Genomic DNA, 23,322 nt, shown 5'->3' with positions numbered 1-23,322 from the left:
ACAAAAAGAATTGTCCTAAAGCCAAATTGGATATAATTCCACACCAAACCTAAAAAAGGGGGTGGGCAAAATGTATTGGCACTGTTTGAAAAATCATGTGATGCTTCTCTAATTCGTGTAGTTAACAGCACCTGTAACTTACCTGTGGCACCTAACAGGTGTTGGCAATAAATAAATCACACTTGCAGCCAGTTAACATGGATTAAAGTTGACTCAACCTCTGTCCTGTGTCCTTGTGTGTACCACATTGAGCATGGAGAAAAGAAAGAAGACCAAAGAACTGTCTGAGGACTTGGGAAACCAAATTGTGAGGAAGCATGAGCAATCTCAAGGCTACAAGTCCATCTCCAAAGACCTGAATGTTCCTGTGTCTTCCGTGCGCAGTGTCATCAAGAAGTTTAAAGCCCATGACACTGTGGCTAACCTCCCTAGATGTGGACGGAAAAGAAAAATTGACGAGAGATTTCAACGCAAGATTGTGCGGATGGTGGATAAAGAACCTCGACTAACATCCAAACAAGATCAAGCTGCCCTGCAGTTCGAGGGTACAACAGTGTCAACCCGTACTATCCGTCGGCGTCTGAATGAAAAGGGACTGTATGGTAGGATACCCAGGAAGACCCCACTTCTTACCCCGAGACATAAAAAAGCCAGGCTGGAGTTTGCCAAAACTTACCTGAGAAAGCCTAAAACGTTTTGGAAGAATGTTCTCTGGTCAGATGAGACAAAAGTAGAGCTTTTTGGGAAAAAGCATCAACATAGAGTGTACAGGAAAAAAAAAGAGGCATTCAAAGAAAAGAACACGGTCCCTACAGTCAAACATGGCGGAGGTTCCCTGATGTTTTGGGGTTGCTTTGCTGCCTCTGGCACTGGACTGCTTGACCATGTGCATGGCATTATGAAGTCTGAAGACTACCAACAAATTTTGCAGCATATTGTAGGGCCCAGTGTGAGAAAGCTGGGTCTCCCTCAGAGGTCATGGGTCTTCCAGCAGGACAATGACCCAAAACACACTTCCAAAAGCACTATAAAATGGTTTGAGAGAAAGCACTGGAGACTTCTAAGGTGGCCAGCAATGAGTCCAGACCTGAATCCCATAGAACACCTGTGGAGAGATCTCAAAATGGCAGTTTGGAGAAGGCACCCTTCAAATATCAGGGACCTGGAGCAGTTTACCAAAGAAGAATGGTCTACAATTCCAGCAGAGCATTGTAAGAAACTCATTGATGGTTACCGGAAACGGTTGTTCGCAGTTATTTTGGCTAAAGGTTGTGCAACCAAGTATTAGGCTGAGGGTGCCAATACTTTTGTCTGGCCCATTTTTGGAGTTTTGTGTGAAATGATCAATGATTTGATTTTTGCTTCATTCTCTTTTGTGTTTTTTCCTTGCAAGCTAATTAAATGAAGATAATAATACCAAAGACTTTGTGATTGCAATCATTTTCAGGAAGAAACTGAGTATTATCTGACAGAATTGCAGGGGTGCCAATACTTTTGGCCAGCACTGTATATAGGGGGACTCAGAAGCATGATTGTTAGGCCACATGCACACATTCAACATTCGGTCAGTCATTAATTGTAAGCCCAAACCAGGAGTGGGTGATAAATACAGAAGTGACGTGTTTCTATTAGGCTATGTGCCTACGATGCAGAAATGCTCCGGATTTTTCCTGACCATTTCTGCATCTCCCCTGGCAGAAAAAACGCATGCGGATTGTACATGCGTTTTTCCCGCCAGGGACATGTGGATGTGAAGCGTTCTTCACATGCATTTCCGCATGCGGGTTGACAAGCGCTTTCCAAGCGATTTTAGCATCACTTGGAAAGTGCTTGTCAACTTGGTCACACTATATAAATCCATGCAAACGGCATGGATTTACATAGTGTGACCCCAAAGAATGGTTAAAAATAAAAAAATAAATCTATACTTACCTTCCAATGGCCCCCGCAGTCGTGCTTCGCTCTGTCCTGGCAGCCGGCACATCACGGTACACTACACTGAAGGACCTGCTGACGTCACATGACTATAACGTCAGCGCAGGTCCTTCAGTCCACCGCGATCTGCCGGCATGGGAGGACGAGCGCAGCGGGGGCCATCAGAAGGTAAATATAACATTTATTTTTTATTTTATTCTTTTTTTCACAGGTTCTATGGCACCCGGGTCCAGAGGAGAGTCTCCTGTCCTCCACACCCGGGTACCATCTGCACATTAGAAAGCATGGAATGCGAATCTACATATACAGTGATGCGGAATCCATACGTTCCAATGCAAGTCAATGGTGGCGAAAAAGCAGCGCTTCTGCAAAATAATTGGTAGTGCTGCATTTTTTTCCGCAATGATAATCCGCAGCGGAAATTTCCGCAGCATGTGCACAGCACATGCGGATTATCATTGGGGAACATGGCAGGCCTTCTGCCATGCATTTTTTAAGCGTTTCTGCAGCGTTTTTGCCGCTGTGGAAATGCTTAAAAAACGCATCGTGAGCACACAGCCTTATACTTTTCCTCTGATTGTTCCTCTCCTGGTTTTGGCTTAAAAATACTGAGGTAAAATACTGACCAGATACTGAAATTGTAAACATGGCTTTATAGGGGCACTCAGGGTATTGTACTTTCTAGGGGCAAAATGTGGAAACTGTTTTTTGCACTTGCACAGGGCATTAATATTTTCTAGGGCGCAATTTTACCATTTAACCCCTTCACAACCTTGGGATTTTCCGTTTTTGCATTTTCGTTTTTTGCTCCCCTTGTTCCCAGAGCCATAGTGTTTTTATTTTTTGGTCAATATGGCCATGTGATGGCTTGTTTTTTGCGGGACGAGTTCTACTTTTAAACACCATTACTAGTTTTACCATAGCATGTACTGGAAAACGGGAAAAAAATTCCAAGTGCAGTGAAATTGTAAAAAAAGTGCAATACCACAGATGTTTTTTTAAAAAATTTTTTACCACGTTCACTGAATGCTAAAACTGACCGGCCATTCTTATTCTCCAGGTTATTACAAGTTCGTAGACACCAAACATGTATAGGTTCTTTTTTATTTAAGCGGTGAAAAAAAAATCCAAAGTTTGCTAAAAAAAAAAATTTAAAATATGGCACTATTTTCCGAGACCCATATTGTCTCCATTTTTCGGGAGCTGGGGACTGGTGAGGGCTTATTTTTTGTGCACCTAGATGACGTTTTTATTAATACCATTTTTGGGTAGATCCAATGTTTTGATCGCCCGTTATTGCATTTTATTGCAATGTTGCGGCGACCAAAAAAACGTAATTTTGAATGGGGCAAAAGGGGGGTGATTTAAACGTTTATATTTTTTTAATTTATTTTATATTTTTAACCTTTTTTTTTTCACTTTTTGCTTGCTTCTATAGTCTCCATTGGAGACTAGAAGCAGCAACTGTCCGATCGCCTCTGCTACATACAGGGGACCAGTAGATCCCCTGTATGCAGCAGAAATGCTCCTGTACTATGAGCGCCGACCACTAGGTGGCGCTCATAGTAATCTTTAAATGACAACCATTGGGGTCTGCTGGACCCAGGGTTGTCATGAACACCCATCAGTGACCCGCGATCACGTGACGGGGTAACCGATGGGCGGGGCTAAGGCCGCGCTTTCGGCGCGGCGATGTTAAATGCCGCTGTGAGAGATTGACAGCGGCATTTAACATGTTAACAGCCGCCACGGGTGGATCGCGATTCCACCCGCGGCTGTTGCGGGCACATGTCAGCTGTAATAATCAGCTGACATGTGCCGGGTTCAGTGCGGGCTCAGCGCCTGAGCCCTCACTGAACCGGGGGTGATGGCCTGGGGCGTACTAATACGCCCTGAGTCGTTAAGGGGTTAAAGGGAACAAAGGAGGCATTTTACTTTGTAAGAGGCACAGTGATGGGCAATATTAAGTGGGGTACTAAGAGGATCTGTAGTAGGGACGGCAGCAGTGGCTCAGTATTGTGGTATCAGCAGGATGAGGCGTTTGTGCGTGTTAGGAATAGATGAGGATGGTGCTGGAAATGTGAGAAGTCAAATGTTACTTTGTTGTAATCTCTGCAGCTGAGTCCTGACTGGAGAAGTCGTGATATTAGCCTAGACCAGATAAAAAAGATAGGAAAAGTAAAAGACTCCATCAGGGTCGCCAACTTGAATTTTTATTTTTTCTGGACAGCATATCAAAATATCACGGCCAGACAATATATTTTACTAACGCATTGGAAAACCATAGTAATCATTATGATTAAAGTGATCCATGTCTGTAGCTCATAATTCTGTTATGAAGACATCAGCTGTGTGGCACCCCTGCGAGTCCAGTCGCACAGAGGTACTGCGCCTCAGCCAGAGGTGTGGTACCCCACTCTCGGGTAAGGAGGGAGCTCTACCCGGGTCCCACACACCCACATCCAATGCCACATCACTCCAGTAGGGAAGGGTGAGATTGCTCCTGAGGGAGAGCACAGTCCCTGTCCCTGTCTGGAGGAGGGAGCTAGGTAGAGGAAGTGGGAGGAGGAAGTAGTTTAGGGGAGCACACAAGGATGGACTGAAGGTAGAGGGGACCACGTAGAGTGACAGTGACGTGGGTCACATGACAGACAGTATAAAAAGACAGGCAGAAACATCTAGAAGCGCCCAGTGGGTGAGGACCATTGAGGAGTAGGGTCCAGATAGAGTGAGGGCCCAGTCAGAGGGGTCCAGTGAGTGAGGACCGTTGAGGAGTAGGGTCCAGACAGAGTGAGGGCCCAGTCAGAGGGACCCAGTGGGTGAGGACCGTTGAGGAGTAGGGTCCAGACAGAGTGAGGACCCAGTCAGAGGGGCCCAGTGAGTGAGGACCGTTGAGGAGTAGGTTCCAGACAGAGTGAGGACCCAGTCAGAGGGGCCCAGTGAGTGAGGACCGTTGAGGAGTAGGGTCCAGACAGAGTGAGGGCCCAGTCAGAGGGGCCGAGTAAGAGAGAGAAGAAGAGAAGCGAGGGAGTCAGATAAGGGCTCCAGAGACAGAGGAGGGATCCTAGGGGCACGGGAAGTGTGGAGTCCACCCGTGCACCCGAATTCACGCCGACCGTAGTTGGGAGAAGGGATCAGGTCGCAGTAGGGGACCGGCCCCAAACTAGTGAAGGACTGCATGACTTGGCTAGCAAACCGGAGGCTGCGGTATCTCTAAGTGCCGTAGCCAAAACCACACACACTTGCTGAAAAAGTGACCATATAGGACCAAGGGGACAGAGAGGATGTCGCCCGACAAGGCCCACGGCCTCTGGCTCGGGACAATGTGTGTGAGGCGCAGGGCAGGAGGGCGAGAGCCAGCGCAGAGAGAGACGATCCGGGAAAGGTACACAAGAAGGGGGTCCTGATCAAGTGCACCCAAGTTATCTGAGAGTTGGCTGGATCACTTCCCCACTTTCCCGGAGGACACAGGACTCGGTGGGCTGTTATAACCTGCTGGCAGTTGTAATCTGGAACATCATAAGAACTGTGAGTAAAAACTTGAAGACTGCAACCCGCTGTGTCCTTGACTTAATTGCTGCGTCACCTGCCTTGCACTACACTAAAAACAAAATTACCTCTTTAACTGCCCTGTGGCCTAGCTCTACCCGTGGAGAGTGGAACCATCTCCGCTGCGTCACCAATGGCCCCAGTGGATCTGAACAGCAGCGGCGGCCACCTATAGCCGCATACCATGGGTGGTGTCACAAAACTTTATCCCCAAAACTTTATTCCCCTCTGATATTGACCGCCCGGGGCCATGGACCGGGACACGCCACCGTGACTATCCTAAAAGAACCGACCAATCCGGCGCTGAGTACTCCACGGCCCCTGGGGGCGCGTCAGCTGCATTCAATGTAAACTGTAAAATGATGATAATTATAGTCAAAATAATCTGTACAAATTTCTACACTTTCAAAAAAAAGGATGCCTTAAATTTTTTACAGACAGGGCAAAAAAAAGTGTCCTATTTTTATGGACTGTCCTGGAATTTCTGGAGGATCGGCAACCCAGACTGTAATTCACCATCAATACCTGCACTGTGATCTCTTATGTGTTCTGCAGCACTGGTATCTACCACTATATGGTCACTATATGGCAGTAATATTGGTATTAATCTTTGTATAGAGATTTTCAGTAACAGCACAGTCATCTGCGGAGGCTCCCCTATACCTATGATTAGGGTGCACCACTGTAGTTGTACACATGGTTGCCTGGTTAGGGGCCCACTCAGTTTCATGTTTCGCTCCCCCCTGAGCTGAACCCCTAGCTACACCTCTGTTGGGCACTGAGTTGGTGTGAATACAGTCCCTGGCCCTTCAGCCACGTCAGTGATCTGTGGCCGCTGGATGGGAGCCACAATAAAAGTAACATAAAATAAATAAAAATGCTGCGAAAAAGCAGTTATTTCATCATACAAAATGTGGATAATAAAGCAGCTTTATTAAAACCATGACACACCAAAAAGAGACAAAACCGCAGTGTCAAAAATGTGATAAAAATGCATGTAAAAAAAAACGCACTCAAAAAAGCAATGAAAAAACGCAGGTAAACTAATTTACGTAATTGTGCAAAAAATCTGCAACATCAAAAACTCTCCAAAACCTCATCATAGGAACGTAACCTTAGGCCACGTGCACATGTTCAGTATTTGGTGATTTTTTTTTACATCAGTATTTATAAGCCAAAGTCAGAAGTGGGTAAAAATTGCGGAAGTGATGATGAGTTTCTATTATACTTTTCCTCTGATTGTTCCTCTCCTGGTTTTGGTTTATAAATACTGACCAAATACTGAACGTGTGAACGCGGCCTTATATAAATCTCCTGCCCACTGTGCTTCTTTTTTACTCAGCGTAAACTGACCTGCAATGCGAGTTACAAATCTGTAACATGTCAATTTCTTTTGCTAGTACAATGAGATTTATGTGCAGATTTTCCCCATAGACTTGCATTAGATGTGGAAAATCCGCAAGTAAAAAACGCACATGCGCTTTTAGTGCTTTTAGTGCATTTCCATGGCGGAAACACATAAAAAATTAATGTAATCCGCACATGATTGTGTCAATAAAGTTTTTTAAAAGCCAAATACCAGGAACTATCAAAAACAAAAACGCTTTATTTAAAACATGACATAAACAAAAAAAATACACTAAAAAATGCAATGAAAAATCAGAAGGAACCTAATCTACTTCATAGGTGCAGAAAATCTGCAACATCAAAAGCTCATCTTGTGAATGTGGCCTAAAGCAGTGAGGTATACTTATGTAATCACAAGTAATATACATATAGCTGATATTTGTATGGAATGTGGAGAAAGTGCATGGTATATTATAACCAATGATAGAATGATATTTATTATTTATCCATCCTGCATCCAAACAGTAAAATAAAAAAAATAAAAAATGAATACATAAAAAAATAAGGAAATAAAATGAATATAAAAAAAGCTCTTGCTTCCTATTCTGTGAGACATAAGCTGTCGCCTTGTCCCTGCAGAGCTCCTTGTGAGACACTAGAAGCAGTGGGGTGTGGACCAGACAGCAGCTTGCACTTGTGTTTGTGGTCACTTAGGTAACAGGACACATGGGAGGTGCTGGGTCCTGCAGCTGCTGTGTCTCCAACTTCCAGGATCACCTAGATCTACTCTAAGATCCCTCATTATAGCCTCTTCTTATGGTAGACATGTCAGCCAGACCTGCATTCAAGCCACCAGGATTTTGCAAGTAGCTCCAGCACTGGCCTGATGGTCCAGGATCTGCATGTAAGTAAACTCCCATAGAGGGATACAATGTGTCACGCTGCTCCCCATTGTTTCTCTTTGTTCTGCTTTGTCCCAATATAACCATAAATACTTGGGACTGTGGTCACTTGGGCCAATTTTAGAACATGATGAGGTTTCGGCATGGAGGCCGAGGTCGTGGCATGATCAGAATTAACAAACCGCAATAATAAAAGCTGGTAACGAATAACGAGTAACAATGAGAAGGATGGGGGATTATAGGGGATTCTAGATACGGGAAAGCAGCACATCAAGGGGGAGGGTTTCCTACCTAATAGTCAAAAGGAACGCCTGACATTGGAGTCTTACCCCATCATTTTGTGCTGCATTGTTACAATTAGGGCATGTTCACACATTCAGTGTTTGAAAGCCAAAACCAGGAGTGGGTGATAAATACAGAAGAGGTGACGTGTTTCTATTATACTTTTCCTCTGATTGTTCCACTCTTGATTTTGGCTCATAAATACTGACCAAAATACTGAATGTGTGAACATAGGCTGAGTTCACATGAGCGTATAAAGAAAATGTATGAATTTTTCTCTTGTGTATGGCCTCGTTTTTATACATCAGCAGTTTTTAAAAATGTACAAAGCTAACTACAGTTTCCTGTGCTAAAGAATTGCAATCCATTTGTAAAAATTGAATGCTATAAAGTGTCTCTATATGGCATCTGTTTTTTTTTTCTTTGCGCACCCATAGACTTGAATGGTCAAATCACATCCGACACTTTTTTTTTTTTTAGACACAGATTCGGTCTGTCTGTGAAAATAAATCAATCATCTGCACTTCCCTATTGAATAACATTGGTTAGTGCTGCCCGTGCGTTGTCCGTTTTTTCACAGACAGCATTCGACCCAAAAGTACAGACGCCTGAACTTGGAATTCTAGTGTTTTGTTTGTTTGTTTTTTTATTTTCTGCTGGATTTTTTGTATTCCTGTAAAAGTTGAGACATGTATACAAAAAATAGATAAGGATACAAAGAAACTACAAGAAATATTAAATAGCTTTTTACCCAGAAGCAGAACTTAATGAAAAACGCTATTTCTGAAGCCATTTAAGGTGACTACGATCTATTGTTATCTGCCTTTTCTGCCTTGGAAAATCTTAACTGGAAACAAATGCATCTGCTGATGAGCACTATTTTATGTCCTATATCTCCAGGGCTGAAAACTGTATCAGGGCTATATTTGGACCCCTTCATGGTTTAATTGTGCTAAACTCTAAGGCCTCTTTCAGACATCAGTATTTCGAGTACATGTGTCCGTTTTCACACGTACTGGAGACACTGACACACGTAGACCCATTCAAATGAATGGGTCTGTGCACATGTCAGTGTGTTTCCATGGACCGTGAGTCCGTGGGCAAACACATTGACATGTCTGTTTTTTACCCACTGCACGGGCCTCAAAATGTCCCACACTGATGGTGTCTTCCGTGTGTCATCCATGTGACACGTACCAGCACCTGGGAATCAGCGGTACAGTTAGCGCATTTTCCAAGCACCTCATCATTGTCCCCTGCTGGTGCTGCGATCAACACCAGCAGGGAACCATGATGAGAGTAGTAGTCTGGTCCCACAGTCTTCAACTGTAAAAATAAGAATAAAATAAAAAATCCTTATACTCACCTGTCCTAAGTGTCCCCCACTGTAATCCATGCGACCACTCACGCCAAGGAGCTGGGAGAATGACGTGCTGCAGCTAGCAGGCCCCGGACCTCTGCTGAGCTCAGTGAGCGGTGTCCTGTCACTCACTGAGTGCAGCTCCGTGGCCCGCTTGCTGCTGCTGCGCATCATTTTCCCCAGCTCTTCGGTGTGAGCAGTCGCATGGATTACAGCTGGTGACATTTAGGATTTTTTATTTTATTCCGGAAATGTAAAATGCTCCTAAGGGTGTTTTCAAGCTGCATTTTGGCACCCGTTTGTTGGACGTAGTAGTCTGCACCTGGTTGCCCGTCTCCAGTAGGCGTACACTACCGAAAATTATGCATTACAGAACACACATTCACTCTGTTGGCACCATTATAATCTATGGCCCAGTCGGCGCATACACCTGAATCCTGTTTTGCGATGGGTTCGGAGGTAAGCCTCAGCAGGATCAATAAACGGGTGCATGTGTGAAAGTTCCCTAAAGCATAGGTGTCAATCTCAAGGCCCACGGGCCGAATTCGGCCTGCTATATCAGGGTTCCCCAACTCCAGTCCTCAATGCCCACCAACAGACCATGTTTTCATGATTTCCATAGTATTGCACAGGTGATAATTACATCACCTGCACAGGCAATAATCCCACCATCATCTCTGCAATACTAAGGAAATCCTGAAAACATGATCTGTTTGTGTGGGCCTTGAGGACTGGAGTTTGGGGGGAATTGGATATTTTGCCCCCAGCAGTTCGCCCCTGGGTACATTTCGCCCCCGCACATTTTGTCCCCAGCATTTGGCCCCCAGGATGTTTTGCCCCCGCACATTTCACCCCCGCACATATCGCCCCCAGTTCGCCCCGGTCCGGGGGCAAAACGTGCGGGGGCGAATCTTCCTGGGGGCGAAATGTACCTGGGGGCGAAACTTCCTATAACCGGAGTTGGGGAACACTGTGCTATGTCATTCTAAGCAGCCCATAAGATCAGGACATACCTTAACACTGCTCCGACCAGCCCTCCATATGGGGAAAGTGGAGAGCTTGTCGGAGCAGTATTGAAGTGTGTTCTGGAGCTCAAAATCTACGATGGCAGCCACCCGCTTTGCTGGCGCCACCCCCTCTACTACGTACTGGCTGCGTTCTACGTCAACACAACCAGTGCTTAGCAGAGGTGGTGGAGCTGGTATAGGGAGCTGATATGATCTTTGAATCTGAGGAGATGCAGCCAATAGAGGGGGTGGCGGCAGCACAAGAAGCAGGTACAATCTTTGTGAGTGAACAATGCACGCCTTGAACACTGCCTGCACAAGTGGTGAAAGCAGTTATGTTAGTCAGCCTGCATAAACGGTGAATGCAGTGATAGTAGTCAGCCTGCATAAACGGTGAACGCAGTGATAGTAGTCAGCCTGCATAAACGGTGAACACCATGAATGCAGTCAACCAGCACAGTGAACTCAGTCAGTCAGCACAAAGTGTGAAAACAAAGAACCCAATCATCCAGCACTTTTGTGTGGTTCCATTTTTGTATTAGAGAAGATACAGCCAATACTTAGCATAGGGAGCAGTCCATCTTGGACTCAGCTCTCTTAGCCCTACTACCCAGGGACAGCACTCTTAGCCCTACTACCCAGGGCCAGCTCTCTTAGCCCTACTACCCAGGGCCAGCTCTCTTAGCCCTACTACCCAGGGCCAGCTCTCTTAGCCCTACCACCCAGGGCCAGCTCTCTTAGCCCTACCACCCAGGGCCAGCTCTCTTAGCCCTACCACCCAGGGCCAGCTCTCTTAGCCCTACCACCCAGGGCCAGCTCTCTTAGCCCTACCACCCAGGGACAGTGCTTTTAGCCCCAATACCCAGGGACACTGGTAACTCCCCTTCATGTAAAATAATCTTTGGAGGCAAAGTTATCTTACGGCAAGTGTTCTCCCCATAGCCGGGAAAAGGTCATTTATATAAAATGATAAAAGAGGATTTATCCACAACCAAGCATCTGATATGAGGTATACAGGTAGGACTTTTTTCAGCATTCTATAATGTATATGCCCATATTAAGAGTTTAGATAGGTCAAATGTGGTGTCAGATTCTCTTTAAGGCCTCGTTCAGACAGATGTAGTTTAAGGTCAGGGTAGTATTCCTATGCGCAAAAGACTGCACAAATCCATCACACTGACCAATATTAACCAATGTGCAGCATATGGTCCAACATGTAGCAGTTGGCTCTTGGATCCCCCTATGATGTGGACAAGTAGTCACAGCCACAATTTGCAGACGTTTTGTACAACAGCCATCTGAACCTAACCTTAAAGCCTCATTCACGTGTCCAGTTTTCACCTACAAGTGCTATCTGTTGTTTTCACATATAGCACTCATAACTTTTTCAGTCTATGGGTTCATTCACATGTCCGTGATTTTTCGCGGACCGAGTGGTCCAAGGAAAATCACGGAGCCACGTCAGATTTTAATCTGAGGGTTGAAACAAAAACAGCAATGTTTGTCTATGGTCCCTTGAAAAAAATGGAACCGCATTTGGAAGTCATCTGACTGCGGTATGATTTTCACGGACTGTCACATAGGAGAAGGTGGAGAATTTTTTTCCCTGTACGTATGAGAAAAATGGATGACACTCGGACCAAAGTCTGATCAAAATAATCAGTCTGTTTTTCTCATACGTGAGAAAATCAGCCGTCTGAATTAGGTCTAAGACTGTGTTCACATGTAAAGGTGTTGAATTTTTAAAACTGACACAAAACTGCATTTGTATAATAAAAAGAAAATAACTTTTTCTTTCTTTTTGGAATTACCATAGATACTGTAGAAAAAGATGAAGACACTGAAGACACATTCCAAAACACCTGTGTAGCTCCCAAGGTAAAAAGATGTCTGGCCAAGATGTCCCTAGTCGATTGTGCCGTGAAGCCTACCAGCACCTTCTTAATGATGAACACTTTTTAGCATCGGCATTCTATATGGCAGCGTTTAGCTGTAATGCACCCATTGCCCTACAAAGAGTAAAGTCTCTGAATGATGGACAGTATCATTCAGTAATTACAACTTTGGAGAATTGGTGTCTAGGAGAAAGTGATATACCAAAAATAAAATGTGACGGTATGGCCATTGTTTCTCTGAACCCAGGAATAGCGGCAGTCTTTCTTTCCACGCTCTATCCAAATAATTTTGCTGCTTCCTTATTCAAAATGGGCACTTTCATTAAAAGTGGACGCTATGAGGATGTGGTAATGAGATGTAACTCTTTATTAAATACTTACCCTCACCATTCTCTAGAACTGCTGTTGACCAGAGGTCTTGCGTGGATTTTATCTCAGACTCATTCAAGAAACGGAGTGGTTGACTATGTAAAAGTATTTGCTAAGTACAATGAGGAAGCTAGGCAATACATATGCACTAAGCAAAGAGACCACCTACCCCAAATTATCAGTGCCTTCCACAGATATATCTCCTCTTACGAGAACAATAATACAGAGGACAACTTGAACGTCTTGCTTCATGAATGTTATAGTTTTCTAGCTGCCTTGACTCCTGATGATCTCCAGATATGTAAAACCCAAGCTGCTTATTTATTTGAAGAATGTAAGTTTGAAGAGTGTATAGCTGTATATTCCAGGGCAATTGAGTCCTTATCATTGGAGACTAAACTTAAGGAGGAAAAGATTTCTTGGTTGTTGGTCGATCGAGCGGCAGCCTACTACTCTTTAGGCTGCCGTACTAAAGAAATGGTGCAGGACTTAGCAGAGGCTTTCAGAATCAGCCCTAATCATGCCAGAAGACGATTTATGGAGATCTTTTCCAGTCCAGACATCGCTAGAGTGATGGAACGGTCCAAGACTTGCATTGAAATGGATTTTGGAGACTTTAGAGAAGCCATACGAGCTCGGCCAGAGCTCAGGTCAGATGCTGGTACAGAACTTCTCTTACCTATAATTCAGGCTCTTGAGTTTTTAATACAATGCTCTCCTGAAAGTAGACGGGAAATGAATGTGCGTCTAGCAGACTGCAAACTCCTTTCTGGAGATTTCCGGACCTGTCTGGACATTTGCAACCAGTTAATCAACTCTGAGAAGAAGACTTATCAAAACACCTTATATGTTCTACAGGGCTTCTGTCACTTTCACAGTAATGAACATCAACAAGCCTTGAAGGACTTTCAGAAGATTATAGAAGACGACTCGCCTCATCCTTCTAGTTGTGTGAGGGCTCTTTGTGGGAGGGGTTTGATCCGGATGATAAGTGGAAGCTGCTTTCTGACAGCCCTTGACTATGTTACCGCCTGCAAGCTAAAATTAGATGAGACCTTACTGACTATTAAAACGTATGTGCCCTGGAACCAAAGAGGCCTTCTATACAAGGTCCTACAGGAAGAAGGTGAGAAGATGCTGCACAGAACATTTTCTAGTAGTAATGAACAAGGACTAAAGAACAAAAATAAGACAGTGGAGCAGGATGACAACTCACAAGAATGGTAAATGCTAAGTATACATACTTAACTGTTATATACAATCAGGTTAATACTCTTAGGGGGGCAGTGGTAGCGGCTGCATCCAGTCTGCGGATCCTGAAGAGGAGGTCAAAGCCTCCTTTGCCACATAAGAAGACACCAGTATTAGAAATGGTGCATGGAAGGTCGGGACGCTGTTATGCATTTTGCACTGGGGTCCCAAAGCTTCAAGTCACACATGTATATAATCATTCAATGTGCAGCCAAGAAATAATTATGTCTAACAGAATTTAAGCGGCTTGACCCACTGATGTGATGATGAATGACAATTGAATTTCATGCCATTGAATGGAGTTGTATAAGACTAATCAGCTTTTTTTTCAAAAACAGTGCCCCTCTTTTCTTAAGGCTGTGTCTGATACTGCAGCATTCAAGTGAATTATGCCAGTTAGTGAAAATGTCAGTCAACCTATTAAAAAAATACTAGAGTAAGGCTCTTCCAGCCTTACATAGCTGATAACAGAAAATAACAGACTACCTTATAACACAAAATGTAATTTTGCTATCACAGATCACCTTAAAAGGGAGCCTTTCAGCTGATTTGTGCTGCCAAAACCACAGGCAGTATGAATCAGAGCTTGTGGCTCAACTGCAGCCAGGTACATTTTTCTCTGAAACGCTCTGATGTTTTAGAGAAAATGTATTTTGAGTATTCAGCGAGGAATCTTAGCCAGAGAAGAGATGGCTTCTCTCAGTACCGCTCCAGGTGAATGTCAGGTCTCTTGCTATGGAAAACACCTACAGCGGTGCTGGGAAAAGCTGGACTAGCCTCATCTCAGACTATTGTCCCCAATTGGATCTTCAAACTACATTTTCTCTGAAATAGCAGAGCATTTGTCTGTAATGCAGTCAGGCTCCGGTTCATGCTGCCCACAGCATGAGCAGCATGAATCGACAGGTTTCCATTAAGTACAATTCTTTAAGGAGCTGTGAAAGCTTTGCAGAACATATGTTGTTCATTTTTTAAATAAATAAGTTCATAAGATATTTAGCTGCTTGTAAGAAGGATGTTCATTCTCATATTCTCCTCGTCTACCCCCCCCAGTGATGTCTCAGGTGTGCACCAGTTAGCCAGTCTTCTAATGATGTTGGATCCCACTGATGACGTGTGTCGGATACTGTGCACGGATGCCCTCTACCAAATGGAGCGCATTGAAGAAGCTCATAAGATGCTTTCCTTGGCCTTGAACAGCAGTTCTCAAAGATCTCCAGTCCTGGCCAGATTGGCGTTGCTACAGTTCAAAAAAGGTTTCATTTACGATGGAAATCAGGTAATGCATGCAAAAAAAAATACATTGACATAAATGAAAAAAAAATACATTTAGCGTAAAATCCTTTTTGAAACCAGGTAGTTTTTTCTTTTTTTTTTAAAAAAAACTACATTCTCTTTAAACTAAAGCTAACCATACATTTTAGATTTGGCCAACAGTTATTCTTCCCAACCTCAATATGTATCTATGCATGTTTAGCTTTTTACCAGCAGGTGTCAGCATAGTGCTATTACATTATTCCACTGAAGGAAGAATTATTATTATTAGACAATTCATTTAGTCCAAAAATAAGAGGATTTCTCATCCTATCATCCAAATTTATGGGTTATTCCTTTGTCATAGAAAATAATGGAAAATGTTTTTGTGAAGGTAGAAAATATAAGACGGTTAAAATAAAATACATAAGTATAAAATTTCAATATAACATTTAAACTAGAAAAATCTCATCTTCCCAGATCTTCTGTTCTTTCAACATTCCAATTATCATACAATTCAAAGTTATAAATATTATCAGAATTTCTGAATGTTGGATTTAATGAACTGTGATATTGTAATGTGGAATTTATGAGATCTTACCAGCTACACATACAGTACATGACCCAAGTGCAGGGAGATGCCTCACTCACTGTCATGTCATTGCTGAGTTCACTTAGTACTGTTATATATGGGATACTCGACTACAGTGCAGAGCAGTGGCGGATACACACAGAAGAGGGCTCCTGAGCAAAAATAGTATATGGGCCTTTTGAAGTCCAAAATTGTGCCTCTGACGGAAGACAATTGCAACTTAGGGGATGAAATTGGGCCCCCTTACCTTTCGGGCCGCAATGATATGTCCGTCCCTAGTGCAGAATCTGAGTGGGCAAACATGACACAGGGATATGAGAAAGACAAAGAGTATTCCATGTGTCATGCTCTGTTCCTGTTGTGTTACTAAATTCCCATGAGCCCTGATACAAAATTTGGACCTTTGTAGTGTTGTAGATCCTTTAAATGCATACGTGTTCACCCTACTTTTAATACTGTCCCCATCCAGGCACCTTCCTGAAATAATGTCCCTCATCCCAGGTCCCTTCCTGGTATAATGTCCCCCATCTTGTGCTCCTTCATGTTATAATGTCACCTGTCCTGTGCCTCTTCCTGGTATAATGTCCCTTCCTGGTATAATGTCCTCCATCTTGGTATAATGTCCCCCATTCTATAACAATGTCCCCCATCCTGGCATAATGACAACCATCCTGGGCTCCTTCCTGGTGTAGTGACCCCATACTGAGCCCCATCCTGGTATAATGACCAGCATGTAAAAATATGGATCTATTTTATACTTTTGAATAAATTTGGAGTCTTTTGAAGCTGGAACCTTCCTTTTTCCATAATGACCACCATCCTTGGCTCCTTCATGGTGTAGTGATTCCCATACTGAGCCCCATTATGAGCCCCATCCTGGTATAATGACCCCCACTCTGGCCCCTACCTTGCATAATGTCTGTTCTGCTCTTTTACAACAGATTAAAGATGAATGATTCTTCTCACCTTCCTCCACTCCTCTTCTGTAGCCTGCAGCTAATTTCGGTATGCCAGCCATGGGCGGCACATGACGCCACTCCCAAGCACTGCTCGTGACGGGCATGCGGACTTCAGCTGCAGGCCGGAGGTGTGTATTACAATGCAGGGACCCAGCGGGTCTCTGCGCCGCAATACACTTCAGCTGAATGTGCGTCCTCGGCTGCACATCCAGCTGAAATAGGTGCTGGTGTTGGCGGGCTCTCCTCCTGCACTGGTCTGGTCGTTACGTCCCTGCTCTGTTCCCTTATGTCTTACAGTGTGTTATTTTTTCTCAATATTTTTATCAATTCTATTATTTTATCAATTTATTTATATACATATTTCCCATATCATAGAAATTAGCACTGCAAAGGCCATTGCAGTCTGAAGAAGTAGAACAGTAAGGCAATGTTCACACAAAGTTTTCTTTTCTGTTCACACAAAGGGTATTTGAGGCGTTGATAAACAATTTGTTTTTCAAAGGGAAACCTCTTCAGGAAACGGTACATTTTTTTTGTTTGCTTTAGTTTTTGGTGGAGTATTTCTTCTTTTTTAAGCGTTTCTACAAAAAGTTTTGAAAAGTTCTGGAAGTCTTGTTTTTCCTGAAGTTTTTTGGCATAGTTTTGATTGGACAATGCTTCTCTGAAGCATCTCCAGATTCGAATTCGCTCCAACTACATGCAAAACTCATCCTATGAAAGACGGAGTGGATTTCCAATAGAAATGAGCAAGCAGAATTCTTTAAGCATTTTTAAGAGAAATTTAGAGCAGATCTTTAAAAAAAAAAAAAAAAAATTAGCAAATCTCATCGTGCACATCACAATTGTAAAGCCAGACCGCACACCGATTGCTCATGGATGGCATCTACGTGCTATCCTTGATTTTCACAGACCCATAGACTTTAATAAGTGATTTTAATCCATGACTCCATTAAAAACAGATATGTCTCTGTGATTTTTTTTTTTTTTGTTGAAACATGGTGCATAAAAAAACAGACACACTGTGCATAACTCCATAGATAATAATGGGTATGTGATAAATGGATATCTGAGTGAGGGATAAGGTGTATGTCTAGCCTTGGGGTACTGTCACAGGGACATCGCTGCTCTCATGCGAAAGAATTGGCAGATTATGCCAATGTCACTCGGCTCAAACTCTGTCAGAGTTTAATCCGAGTGTCACTTTAGAGTGATCCAATTCTCTCGCATGAAAGAATCATATCAAAATTGCAAGAAGAAGGAGAAATTACTTTTTTCATCTTCTCCATTGTCTGCGTCCTCAGGTAAAGAAATGCACATGCATTTTTAGTGCTTTTCTGCTATGAAAATGCAGTAAAAACGCATATAATCCACACATGACTATATCAATTAAGTTTTGTGAAAGCCAAATACCAGGAAGTATAACCAGCAAAGCAGCTTTATTTAAAGCTTGACACACCAACAAGAGACAAAAAAACGCAGTGTTAAAAATTAGATAAAAATGAATATAAAAATGCACCTAATTTAGCTAACAGATGCAGAAATGGTGCAAAAAAAACTGCAACATAAAAAACTCACCAAAAGCTCATCATGGGAATGTAGCCTAAAATGCTTAAATAGTTTAAATGCCATGATTTTTGGCCATTTGCTGAATATATTCCTCTCCAGCAGATGGCAGTAGCGTTTTTTACTTTCTGTACTCAAGGATGAATTTACAAGTGACACATTTTGATGCAGAAATTTCTGCTTCTGTAAAATCAGTTCTGCTCATCCGAATGGGATTATTTTAGGGACAAACACATGGATTTCTCTAGGCCTCATTTGTACACTCCCAGAAATTTCTGCAACAAACCTATCGGGCCACTTAGACTTTTTGTAATACTACTGATCATCCACAACATCGTATGCAGCTCATTGTGCTAATTCATCAAGAATGGTCAAGAATGGGATTTTGTATGCTGATAGCTGATAGCTCCAGTTGGACAACACATTCATACTGCTAGGACGGCTGTACAGATCTTAGCCACACTAGTCTCACTGGTTGGACAGTGGTTGCCCCCCTGAGCTTATGGTCCCGACATCTCCTACAGCACCTATAATAATAATAATATTTTTTATTTTTATAGCGCCAACATATTCCTCAGCACTTTACAATTTTAGGGAGGTGGGGGGGGGGGCTTGAACAGACGAAAAGACATTACCAAATAATCATAACTCAGATAATAAAAGGAGTGAGGGCCCTGCTCGCAAGCTTACAGTCTATGAGAAAATAGGGGGGCACACAAAAGGTAAAATGGACAAATATTGTATAATACAGCCATAATATGCTAAATAGGGTAAGTACTAGTGTTGAGCGAACATGCTCGACACTGCTCGGTACTCGCCCGAGCATCTCACTACTCGGGATGTTCGGCGAGCACCGAGCATTTCCGGGTTACTCGGGCGGGAGCTCGGGTCTCCGCCCTGCATGTTTGGCGCTCTTTACAGAGCCAATGAACATGCAGGGAATGCCAGCCAGTCACTGTAATGCCGCAGCCATGTTGTTTGTGGGCATTACAGTGATTGGCTGGCCGCACAGCGTCACCTCGAGTATTTAAAACCGGGCGCCGCCATCTTGGACACAGACGCACGGGATCAGACAGTGTAGGGAAAGCGCTGCTGAGCTAGGGAGAGATTTATAGTGCGAAATAGTTAGTGTAGGGTCTGTAAAGGCTGCCAGATCAAACAAACAGTCCTTCTCAGGACTAATATCTATCCCAGATATCAGGCAGGCAGGCTGTATAGGAGACGCAGTGGGGTTATACCAGCAAACGCTGCATTACAGTCCTGTGTGCTTCTCCTGTTGCTGAAATTTCTGGACTTAGCTCCAGGTCTCGGGGGCCAGGAAAAATCCTTTTTTTTTCATCTAAATCCTCTTTTTTTTTTCCTCCTTCACACTGTACAAATACCCGTCTTATTAACCTTTTGGTGTCCCCTCCCCCCCCCAAAAAAAAACAACAGTGTGTCTCTGATTTTTCAGACACAAATATATCTGTTGAAATTAGTCTGTTGTAGGCCCGGCAAATCCAAGTGTGGTTTTGCAGTTCCACGGGTCAAATCTCTGTAGTATCCAGTTTTGGGCCTTTTGTATCTATAAAAAAACAGTTTGAGTGTGTCGCTCACTGTTCAGCCGCAAATATATATATTTAAAATTTTATGGTATACCCCAGTAAACAATAACTGTGGTTTTGCCATTCCACGGTAAAAAATCTCTATTATTCAGGTTTTGGTATTTTTTCCGTAAAGAAAAACAGTAATAGTTTCTCCATGATTGTTCTGATTGTTTAAAAGAGTCGGGTGTAGGCCAGAGAAATAGAACTGTGGTTTTCCTCTTCCACGGTAGTAATCTACTTTTTATTACCCTTTTTCCATTCATAGTGCGAGTGTAAGCTATTTTACTTCCTTTACAATGGGCAAGGCGCGTGGCAAGGGACGTGGAAGTGGACGTTCTGGTGATGGTGCGTGCAGAGGACGGGGCCGTGGCCAAGGTGAAAATGTGCCACAACCAGCAGCCACATCTTCTCGCTCCCACTTCTTGACCGAATTACTAGGGAATCACAGAACAACACCAGTATTGCGAACTGATCAGTGTGAATAGGTTATTAATTGGATAGCTGATAATACTTCCAGTTACCTGAGCACCACTACCTCCGGTCTGTCTTCCACATGGTCAACTCTTTGTAGCCATGAGTCTCGACCGCAAACTCCTCCTCAGCCTGATGCTCCTTCCTCCCACCATGCCGAGTGTCGTCAGACAGCAACTGATCCCACAGTTGGACACTCTGAAGAGCTGTTCACTGGTCCATTTCCATATTTGTGCCCCTCGCCTGCTCCGCTTGAAGTGGTGGAAGAGGAGATCCCATGCAGCAATGCCCAAATATTTGAACAGCCACGGCCACAGGAAGTCGACGCTGGCAATTTGTCACAAGAGGTGGAGGATGACGAGACACAATTGCCAGGAAGTGAGGAGGAGGATCGTGGTGCGCAAGTGGAAGAGGAGGAGGTGGTGGATGATCTAGTAACTGACCCAACGTGGCAGGAGGACATGCAGAGTGAAGCCAGCAGCACACAGGGGGAGGGAGGCAGAGTACCCCAACAGGCAGGAAGAAGCAGTGTGGTGGCCGCAGACAGAAGGCGGGCAACCGTTCCCCGTAACACCAACACGAGGGACGTTGCCAGTACAAGCGGTAAGTCTTCCAGAGTATGGAATTTTTTTAAAGACTCTGCTGATAACCCCAAAAAGGCCATTTGTACCACCTGCCAGGCCAGCATCAGCAGGGGTGACAAAACTACCAGCCTGACCACCACCAGCATGATCAGGCACATGGCAGCAAAGCACCCGACTTTGTGGGGCGAACCCCAGGGTCCACGACCAGTGTCAGCGGGTGTCACCACTGCTTCTTCCGCTGTTGTGCGTGCAATAGAACCCCCTGTTGTGTGTGCAAGGCAATCCCCTGTCCTTACTGCATGCAAAGATGCCCCCTCCTCTTAGTCTTCACTTGTTATGGCAGTTTCTCAAGAAACAGCATCAACGTCCATGTCCCACCGCGGCGTTCAATTGTCCATATCCCAGACCTTTGAACAAAAGAGGAAATTCGCAGCTAACGCCCCACAGGCCACAGTCCTAAATTCGCACATTTCACGACTGCTTGCATTGGAAATGCTGCCTTTTAGGCTGGTGGAGATGGAATCCTTCCGCAACCTTATGGCGGTGGCCGTCCCTCGGTACTCTGTCCCCAGCCGACACTATTTTGCCCGGTGAGCCATCCCCACACTACACAAGCACGTGTCCCAAAACATCTGCCGTGCCCTCAACAACGCAGTTACTGGGAGAGTCCACCTGACAACGGACACGTGGACAAGTGCTTGTGGCCAGGGACGTTACATCTCCCTGACGGCACACTGGGTAAACATAGTGGAAGCCGGGACCCAGTCGGACCTTGGGACGGAACACATCCTCCCCACACCGAGGATTGCGGGCCCTATGTCAGTCAGAGTTGCCCCCACAGTGTACAGCTCCTGCGCATCATCCTCCTCCTCCTCCTCCTCATGTTCAGCCTCCATCTCAGATATTACCACATCAGTTACAAGCTGGAAGCACTGCAGTACTGCCTCCGCCAAGCGGCAACAGGCTGTGCCGAAACTCATAAGCTTAGGTGAGAAACCTCACACTGCTTGTGAGTTGTGGACAGCTGTGAAAGAGCAGGCAGATCTGTGGCTGAGACCGTTGAACCTACATCCATGCATGGTCGTGTGTGACAATGGCCGTAACCTGGTGGCGGCTCTGAGGCGAGGCGAGATCACACACGTACCATGCCTGGCTCATGTGCTTAACCTCGTGGTTCAGCGGTTTCTTAAATCGTACCCCGAGTTGCCAGATCTGCTCGTGAAAGTACGCTGCCTGTCAGCTCATTTTCGCAAGTCGGCTACAGCTTCCACCGCCCTTGCTGTGTTGCAGCAGCATTTGCAGCTTCCGGCACACCGATTGGTGTGTGATGTCCCCACACGTTGGAACTCTACCCTCCACATGTTGCTAAGGATTTGTGAGCAGAAGAGAGCAGTTGTGGAGTACCAGATTGCAACAAGGCCATCTATATTCAGGTCAGACTCCACACATAAGACCTCAGGAGTGGACCTTGATGTCTGACATATGTACCATCCTGACAAACTTTGAGGAGTCCACCAAGATGGTGAGTCGCGATGAGGCCATCACTAGCAACAGCATCCCACTTGTCTGTCTTTTGCAACGCTCTCTGCAGAGAATTAAAGAGGAGACATTGCAGCCAGAGTATGATGAGATGGATCAAGAAGCCGTAGCGGGCGATTACACACAGCCCAGCCTCATTTCATCCCAACATGTATTGGGGGACAATGAGGGAGAGGAGGAGGAGGAAGAACAGGAGCTGGTATCATGCGCTGTAGACGGTAGTACCTCTACAACTGTCATACCGTCGGTTCAGCGTGGGTGGCCTGAGGACAGGGGGGAGGAGGAGGAGGAGAGCATGGTCAGTCGTCATCTTGGTGAGGACACGGAAATCTTGCCCGTTACCAGTCTGGCACGCATGGCTGACTTTGTTACGCTGCCTTAACCGTGACCCTCGCGTTGTCAAAATGTTGGGTGACAGTCATTACTGGTTGGTGACATTTGTAGACCCCCTTTACAAGGAGAACTTTCACTCTCTTATTCCTGAGGTGGAGAGGTCTACAAAAATGGGGTTGTACCAGAAGGCCCTTGCTGCAGAACTGTTAAAAAAAATTCCCATCTGAACACGCTAGCGGCAGAGGTCACAGTTTGTTGTTGCCCAACCAAGGCGTACATGCGAGAGAGACGCAACTCCAATCCAGCGGAGGCGGGGGAACACTGTCCACGGTCTGGGACAGTTTTCTCAGACCCTCCCTTCGGACAGACCCTGAAGCGCGGGGTACTCTCACAAGGAGTGGAAAGTTTCAAAAGATGGTGAGGGACTACCTTGCCGACCGTACCAGCGTCCTCCGTGATTCCTCTGTGCCTTTTAATTATTGGGTATCCAAGCTGGACACTTGGAATGAACTCGCTCTGTACGCCTTGGAGGTCCTGGCCTGCC

General features: G+C 44.7%; 1 protein-coding gene across 1 annotated transcript in view; it reads left to right on the top strand.

The window, feature by feature from the left end:
• Nucleotides 1–7,478: 7,478 nt before the first annotated feature.
• The window catches only part of TTC34 (tetratricopeptide repeat domain 34), a 175,135-nt gene continuing 159,291 nt past the window's right edge, over nucleotides 7,479–23,322 (top strand). The window contains exons 1-3 of the mRNA XM_073656488.1: nucleotides 7,479–7,735; nucleotides 12,199–13,869; nucleotides 14,951–15,176. Of these exons, the coding sequence (XP_073512589.1) occupies nucleotides 12,269–13,869; nucleotides 14,951–15,176 (1,827 nt within the window). The 5' untranslated portion in view covers nucleotides 7,479–7,735; nucleotides 12,199–12,268. The remainder of the gene's footprint in view (nucleotides 7,736–12,198; nucleotides 13,870–14,950; nucleotides 15,177–23,322) is intronic.

Source organism: Phyllobates terribilis, unplaced genomic scaffold, assembly GCF_046119375.1.
Source record: "Phyllobates terribilis strain yellow unplaced genomic scaffold, ASM4611937v1 Scaffold_12__6_contigs__length_324123572, whole genome shotgun sequence".
In the NCBI taxonomy this organism is placed as follows: domain Eukaryota; kingdom Metazoa; phylum Chordata; class Amphibia; order Anura; family Dendrobatidae; genus Phyllobates; species Phyllobates terribilis.
Note: the sequence above shows the minus strand (reverse complement) of the source record. Positions and strands in the feature narration are given on the sequence as shown.